Consider the following 13,744-nt stretch of genomic DNA (forward strand, 5'->3'; position numbering starts at 1 on the left):
GAAAGCAAAATGTGATTACTCGTACGTTCCTGGTAATGAATACATCGTGACGTGCCTTAAAAGCTCTCGTATTACATACCCCATGCCGCTTTCAGGCCTTGCCGTCATATTCGTTATATCTAAATCCGTCCCTATTTGGGCTTGCAACCTCTGGCTTGACTTCGACGCCATTCCCGTTCGCAGGACCATTTGAAGCGTCCCCAGTCTTCGCTTCAACTCCGGTCTTGACACCAGTTGTGCTGTTGGTATTGCCATTCAACGCGGCTTTCTCTAACCTGGCAGCTCACTGTTCTCGACTCTCACTCTTCTGGTCGAAATATGCTGCAAATTGTCAGTCAAGGATCTTGCAACAGGAATCCGATGTCTCGCACGCTTTTCTCCAACCACAGTAGTCGTAACACCTCTCCGAGGAGCATCATAATTCCCTGGAATAACACGATGAACCGTACACCTCTGATTCTCCAAGTCAGCAACCACCTTTTCCCGTTAAGCGAGACTCAGGACACTCACATTATCCCACATAGCAACTGAACCAACAGCCTACTTCCACCTCACATAATGATTATCGGCAGAATGAATATGAAACCTGAAGAACTGAAGCAACTTATCCGACTCCTCTTTCTTCAGCCCCGGGAAGGAAGTTACGAATCCATTGTTCACATTCAACGCTTTTAGACCTGTGACAGGGTGGGTACGGACAGCGGGATGATGGGTGTCAATTGGTGGTCTATTGGGACCGACCTGCCAAGAATCGAGAATCGTGTCGTCTAAATTGTTAGTTATGACTGTGTTGAATGGTGGAGAAGTACACGTACATTGGAGACGAGAAGTATGGGCTGTGTGCAAGCCGTCGACGAATCTTTTCATGGCATCGGTTAAGGCGTCGCAAAGACCATACTGAGATACCCAGGCTGTGTCGGCACCTATTGTTGGGTGTTCTTCCATTCTGAGCATGGAGTATAAGGGAGCTTTGCCAATGTTAGTTTTGAGGCTTGAGGCACACAGCCCATCACTTACGGTTGATCTCGAAAGAGGTATCGGCGTGGAAGTCTCCATTCGGCTTCAGTTCAATATTAGCCTTTGATATTCGAGCTTCTTCATGCAATAAAGCTTACCCATGGTGTATAGGCTGCTTCGGAACGGTGGTCAAGGGTACTTCCTTTGATCGTCACGTGCTATATACTGTGAGGCGACGCCTCCAACACTTAACAATAAACACTCACGCGTTGATTCTACCACATTGTTAGTTTCGCAAGTAGAGTCAATAAGTACAAACCTTGCCTTTTGAGCTGGATGTCTGTCTAGGATACCTATTTTCTTGTCTCAGTTTCGATGATTTCGTCGCTTCACTTCGACTCACCATAATGTTCAAAGAGCTTGACTTGCTGCTCAGTAGTTAAGTCCTGATCACGAAAGAAAACAACTCCTCTCTCATTAGCCAAAGCTGCAAGTTCATCCAATTGCTTCTCATCGAGCTGCGATAACTGTGCCCCTTCCAAGACGGTCCCAATTGATTCGGTTAAGTCAACGGGCTTCGCTACCGAGAATAGTGCTATCTTTTCCGGATCCGCGAAGAATGCTCGATCTTTGGGAGGTGTTATCTCTTTTCGGAGGAGTTCGTCGGGAACATGGTCTTTGATGTTTGGGTTGAAGTGAGGGTGCATGACGATGGGGAATCCCGAGCCTGGCGAGATGTTTTGGTAGGCTGCGAGGTTTGACTTCTTGGTCGGCATGTTGGCAGTTGGAAATATTGAGAATTGATATGAGAGGCCTTGTGCTTTGTTTTTAGTAATACGTAGGAGAGTTCGAAACCAGTTGGGGGTAGCGATGTAAATAATATGCTTATCACGTGGGCAGTGGGGGCTTGCAGATGGTGTGATATGCCTCAAGGAAGTCGCAATTCTCTTCTCCTCTCAGATTTGTATTCAACCGAACCTAGTCTACGGATATCGGCACCGAGACCGTCCAGGATCCAATTAGATGCCATTCAGGTTTTGGAGTTCTGCAAACCTCCTGCATCCAACTGGCCATCGTGCTGGACCTCTCCTGAGGGATGGCGGTCTATTTTGACGGCATTCTAGCAGTCGAAATATTGGTCTGCAACCACTGATAATAGAGAACCCCCCAGAGACCACCAATGGTGTAGCAGTTCCTCGGGAAAGAGCCAAAGGTTGGTGGCCGGTCGCTGGGCGTGCGGAGGCCAATGATGACGCTGAAAATGGCTAGGATATCATAGGTCCACCCTCAGCGGATTGCGTGTAGGAAGCTAAAAGCTGAAGAGAAGTTGTTGCGCTCGTGGTTGGGAGAAGAATGGGCTGTCGGTGCCGTATCTTACGAGGAGGGCAGTCACTAAATCAGTAAAGAAGTAATTCCAGGAGATTGTGAAGCAGTTCGCGGATCCAGTGGCCTTTAGGGCAGAATTTGGGAACTGGAGTGAGCGTGCTTTCGCATTGGATATTTAAGCCGATTCTTCTGTTCTTTTAGCACTGCTATAGAGTTTCAAGGGAGGGCCCATCTTACCTCAGATTGAGGGATTACCAGCTCAACATTTCAACTTCACCCATGATCCAGATGGCCCGTTAACTCCACCGGATTTCCTTCTAGTATCATTCTTCTTCCCAGCATCATCAACCAACCAACCAAACAAACAAACAAACAAACAAACAAACAAACAAACAAACAAACAAACAAACAGAAATCACACTCTGGGTCATGAATTACAGTGAAGTCTATCCATCGGAAAAGAACCATGAAGCATTATATTGCATGCGTGTATGCGATAACGTTGGTTTGACTTCCCCAAAGCGAGGTAGGAAACGATTTGAGCAAGACAGCGCCGGCAGCTAGACGAACCTTACCTGCTGGGAACAGGATTAAGAAGATACACATTAACTAAGACTTTCGTAAGCAGGTATCAAACTTACCAGCATTGTAGGCCAGATCCATAATGGTGGAGGAAGAAGCGCTCGATGTTCTACGGAGCGAAATGCAGGTTCAATCGTCCTTGCAATCAAGGGTTGTTGGAATGAAAACTGATGAGAAAGTCAAGAAGTGGAAAGAAACTTCGCTCGTGGAGAGGTTTGGGTTTATGTTGGGATTGCTAAACGATAAATAGTTCTGGCGAATCCTTGTTGGTCACAGAGCCATAGAGAATCCATCCCGTCAGCTTTCGTTTGTACCCCTGGCAACCCATTAGGGCTTGGAGGGGCGTGGCGCCCGAATGAAAGATAATTAAATTCTAAGGGGTTTGAATTGGCCTCAAAGCGGTCAGAAATCAGTACGATGGTGTCCGTGGTTAACATATTGCTTGCCGAGTTTGTCGTGAGAGGTTGCCGCTTATGCCTTTCTTGGACTTCCCAGGGGAGAAGTATAGGGGGGGCTCTCGGTTAGAATCAACATCACGTGATTAAAACACGAACCCCCACGATTCCATGGGAACTCTGAGGGAACGAGAAGAATGGCTGGGGCTTTTTGTGACATTATTAGTAATAATTGGGATGTGGTATGTGAGGAGCTATAGAATTTGAATGCTAGTCCGAGTATTTGAAGCATACAGAATTATTTCCTCTCAATAATGTCAAGACGATCTTCCCGAGAGGTGAGTCAGGCATTGTTATCTGTTGATCCGCAGGTCGCCATGTAGATGCCACGGATCGCGGTTTCAAGGATGTATAGCATTGATTTGGCTCCACTTTCATCCCCTCGGCAAGTACCGAAAAGTCCGTCACGAATCTGATACACACCCGCACAGGGTGACCGCAATCCACCGATGTGGTTTTTCAGAAAGATGCGAAGTAATTACAAGTTGAAGTATTTCTTGATGTAACAAGGAGTGGTGGAGTCAGTGTGCCAAATGAATAGAGTAAAATAGAATAATGGCCGTTACTCTTATTTTATTAAAGCATAAACCCCGTTACTCAAGTTATTCGTGAATATTCATGAACATCTTGAATAACTTGAATAATCCTTTGACGCACTGGGTGGAGTATAACAAGCAACCAAGGGCGACAATATACAGAAAAATGCCAACTAACATCAGCCGGCTAACTTGTTCGCCAAGACAAGTATTGCGTTTCGTCATGGTCCAAGACGCCTCAATTAGCCTGCATGTCCCCGTATTCAATTGCAACACCTTTTGTTGCTGTTGTATCGTTCTCTCTCTCTCGTACAATTTATGTTCTTCTCACGTTTGACTGTTTCCCGAAGCAGCCCTTCCGCGACTCTCGCTAGGAGATAGGACTCTTGTGACGCGAAGAAAATCCAAGAACAGTTTGAGTCCCTTCCTATGACAGTCGCCGTCTGAATGCTGCCTTCGTAATTGTTGACCCGATCAAATATCGCCTTGGAAACCTTTGCGAGCTCGAAGTCGAACGTTGCCATCATGAGGGTAGAATCGTCGGTTGGAGGGCTAGTGACCAAAGAGAAAGTGTTGCTTTTCGACCCCAATTCGATGTGTTCAACCTGAAGAGCGACTTCATTCAACACGATTGTGAGATGCTTGAGACTTGGAAATGCAGATTGTCCAAACGCTTTCTGCAGAATCAACACTGTCGTCCACTCACGAGATGCGATTGCCAATGACTTTAGGCCGGCCACCTTCAAACCAAAGTTGTTGCCTCTGAGGAATTCATTGAAGGCATTTGGGTCGAAATAGAGGATATCCCTCTCCAAGCCAATGTATCCGTGTTGTACCAATCCCTTCGTGGGATCCAGATTCGATGGACGAAAGTCCGACAAAGTAATCGCTGAGTTGCTATAATTCTGACGAAAGACGCGTGATGACTCCTTGCAAACATCCAGGAGGACCATGGAGAATAACGCATCTTTGCTGAAACATTCTACGTGGACCTCCTTTTTGTTCCAGAATTTGAGCTCCACGAGGCGGGGTCTGGGTAGAGCCAGCTCCCATATCTTGAGACGAAGTTCGGCAGGGAGATCTGGGAAGACCGTAAAGGTATATGGGAGACCTGGCCTTGAGCGTCGTTGGAGACAGTGGTAGGTTCGATCGACGTGGTGTTCGAAGAGGTCGCTGCAGCATCGCCTTGGATGGCGGAGACTGCTTATATCAGCACGATGCAAGAGAAATATGATATGCGCAAGCATCTTACGTGTGGCCAAAGCAAAATCACCAAACCAGCCATGCTCCTCCCCCGCCTTGTTGTTGATGTTGTCGTCCATCGCGATTTGATGTCTGGTGGATACTTCGACTGAGATTCAAAGGTGTTGATGCAGAATGATTCTAAAGGATGCCGAGGCTTCCCTTCAGCTTCAATTGGTGAAGATGGTTGTTGCAGCCCCTCTGGTTGATGATTGAAGGAGTTGGGGTGAATGTTAGGAGAGGAACTCGAAAGCGAGTCTGGATGTCAACACGGAAGTCGCGGCCAAGGTCATGTGGTTCTGGACCTCCCCCCCTTTTACCACAACATGAGGTTGTAATGCAACAAACCCACGATTTGCAGCAACTTTTGAATTTTGGAATACGAATATCTTGGGAGGAAAGTGACTAGTTGAGTGATGCCTTATGTCTCCAGAGCCTTCGCACTTTCCACAAATTCGGCACCCACCCGACACACGTCAATCAATTATTGACAGAGTAGATAGGATCCCTTCAAATCAGACTTCTCACATATTCCCATAAAGCTCATACGCCATCATCTCTCTTTCTCTTTTGGGTTCCAGATGCCGCATCAATTCTGAAGTGCAGCTATTGTATGAATCTGATAAAGACAGCATCCGCCCGAACACCTACCTTTACTTCTCTTCTTATTGCCTCACTCGGACAATTTCTGAAGGTAGTGGAGGAGCTTCCTAGTGAAGGTGAGCTTCCCGTTTCTATGGCACCGGGACATTGACCTTTATCTCCTCGCACTGAGTCAAGTTCTTAGTAGAAGTCAACACTCATTTCTGCTGCAGAGCTCCTGTATGACTAAGTACAACTTGATGGGCCCCTCTAATGTGCAGCGCAAAGAATTTTGAGGCTCTGCTCTAACCCATCTCAGACTTCAGTCTTCCTCAAGAAATGTCCATCACACCCAACAAGATATGCCTCAACTCCACCATGGATAACCAAAGTCATCCCTCCTCAGATACTCGGGGAATGTCCTCGAAGATTTTTGAATAAGTAACTACCTTGCCATCCAAATAGCACAGAACCCGGCCATCTAGTTGCTCCGCTACACACCGGCCTACTTACTTCGGAGATGGTTCTACTTCGGGCATGTACAAAGTAGGTGTGATATTAGACGGAAAGCGCCAATGGGCCATGTCGCCCTGATTCAGAGGCGGTCAAGGTGCTCATGTTCACAGAACAAAACGGAACCACTGGAGGTGCGATTAGACTCTGATTTTGTGGTAGCTCAACACAAACTTATCCTTTTTCTTGGTAAAGTTGGTTGATAAGTCTTGTTGCATAAACCCAAGCGAACCAGACCTGGGAGTCTGGGGCTAGTAGTCTCGAGGTAATAATGCCTTTCGCCATTTTATTTATATCAAATCAAGTTTGGAGCATGGCATGGGGCGGCAGAGCTCCAAACTTAAGTATAAGCTGAAAAGCGAAGATTGCCTCCTTTCATTGGCTTCATGTTGTTTGTTAACATTATTCGCTTGCTCTTTCAACGACGGTAGAGGCAGACCGCAAGTGGCTGTCACAGTCATAGGACAAAGACATGTAGGAAGATATATCAAAAAGCAAGAGCTGATGGGCGCAGGAATGAATAGCTATCAAATTGCTCGCAATGTCCCCTTGACGGAATCAGCCGCTCTCGTTGAAAACGGAGATCAGGCAAACTTGCCGACAGCAAGCGTGATTTTCTGGTCAGGCAAGGAGCAGAGAGAAAGGCGGAAACCAGCGAGGAGGAAAACGTCATTGTATTAAGTATCCCATCCGAGACTCCGCCCTCCAAGGATATTCCTAAACCTTCATCCAAAGTGTCAACACCCCTTTCGCATATTCTACAATCTCGTCTCCACCCAATTTACTCTCTCCGTAAACACGATCCACAAACGAAATCGGTACCTCCGCAACTGTACAGCCCATCGCCTTGGCCCGGACCATCATCTCCATCTGGAAGGTGTATCCCTTGCTCTCGGTGCTCTCAATAACCTTTTGCAGCACTGCTCTCTTGTACAACCGGAAGCTCCCGGTCAAGTCGCTAACACCTGGTCGAAGAACCGTATCCGCAAACAAGTTCGCTCCCCTGCTGACCAGCTTCCGCTTCAAATCCCATCCGTATACTCCTCCATCGCCAGCATACCTTGTCCCTGTAACGATATCATATCCGCCATTCGTGGGGAGCTCTTTTTGCTTGGCGATCATCTGGGAGATGAACTTGGGGTGGTGGGAGAAATCTGCGTCCATGATTATCACGAAGTTGCCGGTAACGAATTGAAGACCATGGACGTATGCTGTGCCGAGACCAAGCTTTCCAGCGCGGGCTTTGAGAACAACATGTGGGCTGTAGGCTTTTGCGAGCTGATTCGCGACAACTTGGGTGCCATCTGGTGATCCGTCGTCCACGATAATCAACTCCCAGTCGAGTTTCCTATGGCCACACAGTCAGCTTCGAGAACCATGAGTTCATTCTGGGAATTTCGGAGGCCGTACTGCTCTGTGAAGGTACGGTTCAAGAGCCAAGTGATAATGGGGAGGTTGCGGCGCTCATTGTACGTGGGTAGAATGACCGAGTACTTGTCCTTGGTAACAGGAGCCATCATGAACAAACGGTGTTAAAGGAGCGGAAGAATCGAAGTGTACAGCCAGCTCGCGCGCTGAGATTAATGGTTAAAGGAGTGTGTTGTTGAGATGGAAGTTAATCCGAATTGTGATGTGGCTTCAATTTGTGGAGGTGAAGCCACGAATGCTGACATAAGGTTAATAGGCGCACATAACCTCTGTCATTTTAGCGGATGGATAATTCAACCTCACTTCATCAACAACCTTAACCTTCTTTGCTTCACCATTTTTCAATCTTCATTGCAAGTGATGAATGGTTCACAAAATACCAATCCGGATAAGTCAGGAACGAAGATATTCTTGGAATATATTCCATGGCGCAAGCAAGGTTCAGACAGCACGGTATGTCCCGAAAGAAGTTGCTGCATGAGATGTCCCCTCTTGCAAATATCTCATTTGTCTTTACGTTTAGCGGCTTGCACGGCGGACTCGTTGCCAAATGCCACGATCAATTCCCTTAGCCTGAATGCAGGAAGAAAAGAACTGTCTTGGAGATGCAGAACCATACAACAAGGAACGGAGCTTACAAACAGCTCCCCAGTGATTACAGTCTCTCTTATCCTTAGATTGTTCCGCTCTGGTTGACAAAATTGGCACGCCATTGTCAGACATTAGAGGACTTGTCTTTCCATACTCTTGCAAATTCTTCGCAGTTGCATGAATGATTTTGAGATTCTGTCGTTCCCATGTACCAGAAAAGCTACTTGCTCATCCTTCCCCCCAAGTCCTGATGCTGGGGTTGCCGGGAGGTGACCGGGAAGGACCCGTGACAAAGTCGTTGAAGAAGGCTGATGGCTAACACTGACCATATCCCGCTGCCCCTCTCACTCCCCTACCTCCAGCGCCGAGAACTTCTCAACAATCCCATCCTTGAACCAATGGGCCACGTGGTTTGAATTACTCCTGCAAAGCATCTTCTTCCCTCGCTCCAAAATCAAATATTAATTCCCAAGAGGCTCCGAACTATCGCAATCGGCGAATTGGTGATCCTGTCGTGGCCACTTTCCGCACTGCAAATCACCCACCACGAGTCTTTTTAGGTTATCTTCCCCGACTTCACTCACCTTCACCTTACCGTCTTCTCGCACCATCTCACCTGCTTGTCTCGGCAGGTGAACTCACTTGAGTCATATCTACACACATCTCTCGCCATTCTCCTAGTCCCGCACGACCTCACTTCTGCGCGTTCTGCGGTCGCTGGCCAGTGAACCCAGATCGCGCCTCAGACCTTAGATCTCACGCATCCCTTCCATGCTCAGCTTAACCACGCATTTCGCTTTTGAGACTTAGCAGAGTGCAAACCTGGCCCAGACACAGACACACATCTCAACCGCCCAACAACATTCACCTTCAGGAACGACAACAACTGATCGGTATAGTTCAAACACACGATTTCCGCGTCTTCTCCTGTTCTTCATCTTCCCAGATCTGCAGCCATGTCTTCCACCAAAGCCGCAAGGCATCAAGATCAGCGAGGACAGACGGCAGCTAAATGTCCACAGAATGCCAATGGCAGGAATAGCCATCCGCAAGGAACAGCCCCTGCTGCGCGCCAACTACCCGGAGAGTCCGATGTCAACACACTCTTCGTTCCAATTCCAAAGCGAAAGAAGAAGAAGAATCCACTTGACTTCTCGTAAGTCCACCACACCAAGTAATATTATTGACTAACAAAAGAATTAGAAAGCCCAACCCTGAATTCGTCAATATCTTCATAGGTTCTTTCAACTCCCAGCCGTTCAAGATCCATCTGGATGTCATCATAGCCTACTCACCATACTTTAAAACCGCTTTCACAAACAACGAATTCGAAGAGGGTAGAACGAAGAGCATGAGACTCAAAGATGTCGATGAGAAGGTCTTCGGTATCTTCAACAACTGGCTCTACAAACCGGATTGTCTTCGTGCGGAGGACGCCACAGAGCTGGGATTGCTGAAAGTTGCCGAGCTCTGGACTGCTGCTGGTAAATGGAGGATCCCTTGCCTGCAAAACCAATGCATGAGCCTTCTCGTGAGGGTGATCATCAAAGATCCGAAGCCTCCGACGCAAACCAGTGACAACGTCCTCCACCAGTTCCTTGTCCATGCTTACTCGGCTAAGGAAGAGACGCAATTGAAGAAGTTGGCTGTGCAGAAGATGATTCGGGTCCTGCCTTCTGTGATCTCATTGAAGGATTGGGCTGCTGAATTCCCTAATGGCTTGATGGTTGATATCTCTGAGGCGCTGATGAAGCATCATCGGTCCCTCCCAGGTGGCTTGAGGAATCCTCCGTTTGTGGTCAAAGATTACATGTTGCCTGAGGAGGAGTGAAACCAAGCTGAGCTCGACGACGAATATAGTCGTGAGGCAAGGTAGCTGAAGGTTGGGAAAATATCTGGGTTTGAAAGCAACTCTTTTCAGAACTTATATTGCGGTGTGTTTTCGGCTTCTGCTGCTTAGAACCCGGTATCGATCTTTTAAAATGGTCATCGTTTCAAAATCTGGCAGATGCCTTTTCTTTACAGAACATGTATTCAACATCCATACCTTCAAATCAAGTTTCTAATTCATTTGGTGCAGATTGAATCCCGCCGAATTTACTTAGACTGGCTCAATGCCTGGGCGTATTCTCAACTCCAAAGCGGTTTCAACCGTCTGGCTCGTGGTCAAGTTGATACTTATACTCTCTAGAGGTGTTTAAGTATCTTGTTGATGAGCATTGCCATTTGAATCTTCGGCTCTCATTTACATGTTGATCTGTGACGTCGGTAGAAGGAGATTTGCACTCCATTTGAAAGAGGGAAGGCAAGAAGCCGGGGAGAGATGGAAATGGGAAGTGCTGTCAATGACTATTTCTAGCACTCTTTGGCTGCCCTCTTGTGACCATCGTCGCTGCTTCAGTTCATCAAGAACACAAAGTCTTATTTGGCATCCCTGACCGTCTTCTGAGATAGAGGGAGCCCGTACTCTTCCACGAAGTCGCAGCCAAGGTATCTCCCACCTCCCACAGCCAATAGTTTAGACTGCTCCCACCATTGTATTCCTCGGTGCGCGGTAACAGTAGAAAGCCGAAAATTCGTGCTTGGTTGCTCTATGCCGAACTCCCAGTATCTTTCCTCTGCATTGTCATCGGCAGCAGGCAATTCTTCGTAAAAATAAAAAAAAGTCCCGTTTGGAATACTCTCAATGATCTACTACGTAGATAACGGCATAAAGTGACGGGAATACGGGGCATACGGGCAGGTTCAAGGCTGCGAAGGCACTAATATACGTGATCTAAAGGATTCTACCCGCTAGAAAGGCCTATAGCTATAGGCCTTACCCCCTAATTTAAGGCTGCGAGATATTTATAAGGGGTACTATACCTTTTAAGATTTGTCCCCTATACTTATAAGGGTAACTTCGATAAAGATCCCTATAAAAGCTTCCCTTATAGCTTCCGGGCGCTGCAGTTGCCCTGCTAGCAATATTATAACCCTTAAAGATTTTCTATAACCTTGCCTAACGTATATTCTTAATTTTTAATATCAACGCGATAGAGCCAGGCACGGAAGTTAAGTACCAAGGGCGTGCAACTTAGCCTGCTTATGTACGTGAGTATAGCTCCTTATAAGCAAGCTACGGTACACGTGAATACATCTCCCTGTAAGCAAGCTGCCTAGTATCGGTAGAGACAAGGTTAAGAGCTCCCAGTATTAGGCCACCGTCTAGTTATGTTCTACACGCGGTTCCCTCTAGGCGATCCTGCGATGTCCATCTAGGCTCCTTGACCTTGAGGGGACAGCGGTGCGCCCTTTTCCAATTAGTTGCCCTGGTAGTCATACACGGCAGAAATGTCACTTAAGTCAACTTTAACTTAATAATTTGCTCTGCCTCTCTAAAAACAAGACTTTAGGCCGATCCTCCTCAAAAGTTAAGTCTTTCTCCGACATGGAAATCTTCAAATCTATCGGTCCCTCTCGCAAAAACCCTCTGCTGCCTCCCTCCTCTTCAAGGGTATCAGGTTGTGTTAGCACATGTTCATACCATAGGTGCAGATTGTATGACTTCTTGAGCGCTTGCACCATCATTACTTCCACAGAACACCAAGCGCGCGAATGGTACTTGTCGTCGACGAGGCTGATGACAGCGTTGCATTGTGCAATGATCATTGGCAGGGCGGAAACGCCCTATATCGGGTCATCTTGATCGACGCATGCATAATCCTAAAAAGAGAGAAAAATGTGTGTTAGTGAAGAGAACCTATGGAATCATCTCAGTTTTGGACCCACCATCCAGATGCCTAGTCTCTCTCGATCTACGTAGGGATGAAGGCCCAGAAATTCCTCGGTTGCTTGAATCATGCGTCGATATTGTGTATTTTTGTCGTCGTCTGGTGATGTTGCCCCCTGGTCGTGATTGATCCATCTGTACGAAAAGAAAATCACAAACTCGGCTGCAATATCCGGATGCGTCGTGAGTGATTCGGCCATGCATCTCTGTACCAAGCCGTCGCTGGATCGTGGAAGCTTACCACACAAGCAAAAGTCGGAGTAGCTCATGAATTTAAACCCATCAAACATCCGGTTCTTACTTTCATCTTCAGCTAGCGCATCAGCGTAAACAACCCGCAGAATCCGTAATCTGTCGCCGCCACGGCCTCCAAGTAGCACAGGTCGCAACTTCTCTTGGAAAAGCTCACGGTAGCCTTTTCGAAGTCTTGCTTCCGCTCGTAGTTCGATGAGCTTGTTCTCTGCGGCTCGATAGAGCCCCCGTCGGAGTCCTTCAAGCACAATCTCCTCCGCCACCGCATCGCCGGCGAATACGGCGTAATCTAGCGCCGTGTAGCCTTGCTCGTCAATTAGATCCATGTCTGCACCAACCTCCGCCAGTTCTCGCAAATACTGTCGGTTCTCTTCCGAGGGCTCTTTGCACAACGCAATGGCTGGCGAGCAGGTTTCATGTTGATTAAACTGCTCCAGTGCTTGTCTCAGCTGCCCATCCCGCATTAACGCCCGCCCGTAGAAGAAACGTGATAGTGCAAGCACGGTAGAATCTCCTAAGCTATAGGAATTGGCAAGATTCAATCCTTCTAATGCTGTAGCAATAGCCTCCCTGATATTGCCATTGGCAGTGTAGCAGAGCGAGAGCCGAGCCAAGCCGATGGTCTCCCAAGCAGCAACTTGTTTACAGCGGCGAGTTCTTGTGCTTGGGTCTGCACACGAAGATGTGTCATCATGCTCTTTAATGCGTCGTGCAATTTGAACGCGCTCCGTCAACTGGGCTATCGCCAACTTTAACAGTGTTTCGTCATGACCCTTCATCAGTGAGAGCTGATAGTTGACCATTCCCATATTACCGACCGCGCGACACATTGCTCTTTCAAATTTGAGCTGTTTTGCGGTCTCATACTGAATTTCGAAAGTACGCTTCGCATCCTCGAAACGGTCCATATGACGGTATACTATGCCAAGCTCGCCACTTGTGGAGACACGCTCCAGGCTTGGTCCCACCTCGGAAAGTGCCCCTTCCAAGATGTCCTTTGCCTGTTCATACCTCCCAAATAGTCTGTTTGTATATCCAAGCATGCCGAGGACCTGATGTCTATAGCTGGTTGCATTCGGGGAATCTTCAACTGACGGGCACAGCGCCAGTGCACTATTAAATGCCCTCAACGCGTACTCCAGCTCGGCATGGGCGATATGTTGCTTTCCTTGGGTCATGAATATCTCCCATGAAAGGGCGAAGTCAGCCATGCTTGCGAGTGCTCCAGGCGCGGCGGGGTTCGTGGAGTTGGGTAAAAAATTCCACGTCTCACAGACCTAGTCCACGCACATCTTTCACGAATCCGGGGAGTGGGGTTGGCTTTCTAATGAACCTGATAATTAGTAATCAATCGATCGGCTAATATTGCCAATAATTGTTGCAGTTGAGATCTCTCAATTGGGCATAGCGCGATTATTTCGCTTAGTCACGCTCTATTATTCAATCACTATTATTCAATCACTATTATTCAATCACTATTATTCAATCACTATTATTCAATCACTATT

At 47.4% G+C, this 13,744-nt stretch overlaps 5 protein-coding genes across 5 annotated transcripts; 1 reads left to right on the top strand and 4 right to left on the bottom strand.

Annotated features, from left to right (window-relative positions):
• Positions 1 to 91: 91 nt before the first annotated feature.
• Positions 92 to 1,733, bottom strand: K444DRAFT_641324 (TauD-domain-containing protein; the record flags this gene model as incomplete). Its single annotated transcript, XM_024884611.1, has 9 exons — positions 92 to 270; positions 304 to 321; positions 372 to 451; positions 545 to 767; positions 816 to 968; positions 1,018 to 1,060; positions 1,116 to 1,175; positions 1,273 to 1,310; positions 1,361 to 1,733. 9 exons carry the CDS (start codon positions 1,731 to 1,733, stop codon positions 92 to 94), a joined length of 1,167 nt encoding a protein of 388 aa, XP_024740404.1.
• Positions 1,734 to 4,119: 2,386 nt separating this feature from the next.
• Positions 4,120 to 5,178, bottom strand: K444DRAFT_626582 (uncharacterized protein; the record flags this gene model as incomplete). Its single annotated transcript, XM_024882672.1, has 1 exon — positions 4,120 to 5,178. The coding sequence occupies one exon, from the start codon at positions 5,176 to 5,178 to the stop codon at positions 4,120 to 4,122; it is 1,059 nt and encodes a 352-aa protein (XP_024740405.1).
• A 1,522-nt stretch (positions 5,179 to 6,700) lies between these two features.
• On the bottom strand, positions 6,701 to 7,823 carry K444DRAFT_584320 (glycosyltransferase family 2 protein). Its single transcript, XM_024877858.1, has 2 exons — positions 7,604 to 7,823; positions 6,701 to 7,541 (listed from the first exon to the last, which is right to left on the bottom strand). The coding sequence occupies exons 1-2, from the start codon at positions 7,711 to 7,713 to the stop codon at positions 6,911 to 6,913; spliced, it is 741 nt and encodes a 246-aa protein (XP_024740406.1). The 5' UTR covers positions 7,714 to 7,823; the 3' UTR covers positions 6,701 to 6,910.
• A 1,345-nt stretch (positions 7,824 to 9,168) lies between these two features.
• Positions 9,169 to 10,043, top strand: K444DRAFT_626584 (uncharacterized protein; the record flags this gene model as incomplete). Its single annotated transcript, XM_024882673.1, has 2 exons — positions 9,169 to 9,368; positions 9,416 to 10,043. The coding sequence occupies 2 exons, from the start codon at positions 9,169 to 9,171 to the stop codon at positions 10,041 to 10,043; spliced, it is 828 nt and encodes a 275-aa protein (XP_024740407.1).
• A 1,520-nt stretch (positions 10,044 to 11,563) lies between these two features.
• On the bottom strand, positions 11,564 to 13,447 carry K444DRAFT_651144 (uncharacterized protein; the record flags this gene model as incomplete). The annotated part of the gene is made up of 2 exons (XM_024885681.1): positions 11,564 to 11,881; positions 11,984 to 13,447. The coding sequence occupies 2 exons, from the start codon at positions 13,445 to 13,447 to the stop codon at positions 11,564 to 11,566; spliced, it is 1,782 nt and encodes a 593-aa protein (XP_024740408.1).
• Positions 13,448 to 13,744: the final 297 nt, after the last annotated feature.

The sequence above is a fragment of the Hyaloscypha bicolor genome (genome assembly GCF_002865645.1).
Source record: "Hyaloscypha bicolor E unplaced genomic scaffold K444scaffold_50, whole genome shotgun sequence".
NCBI classification, from domain to species: Eukaryota; Fungi; Ascomycota; class Leotiomycetes; order Helotiales; family Hyaloscyphaceae; genus Hyaloscypha; species Hyaloscypha bicolor.

Coding starts and splice junctions, on each gene's coding strand:
- K444DRAFT_584320 (XM_024877858.1), bottom strand. CDS start 7,713: ATGATGGCTCCTGTTACCAAGGACAAGTACTCGGTCATTCTACCCACG. Junction 7,542..7,603: donor AACCGTACCTTCACAGAGCA/GTACGGCCTCCG, acceptor GTGTGGCCATAG/GAAACTCGACTGGGAGTTGA.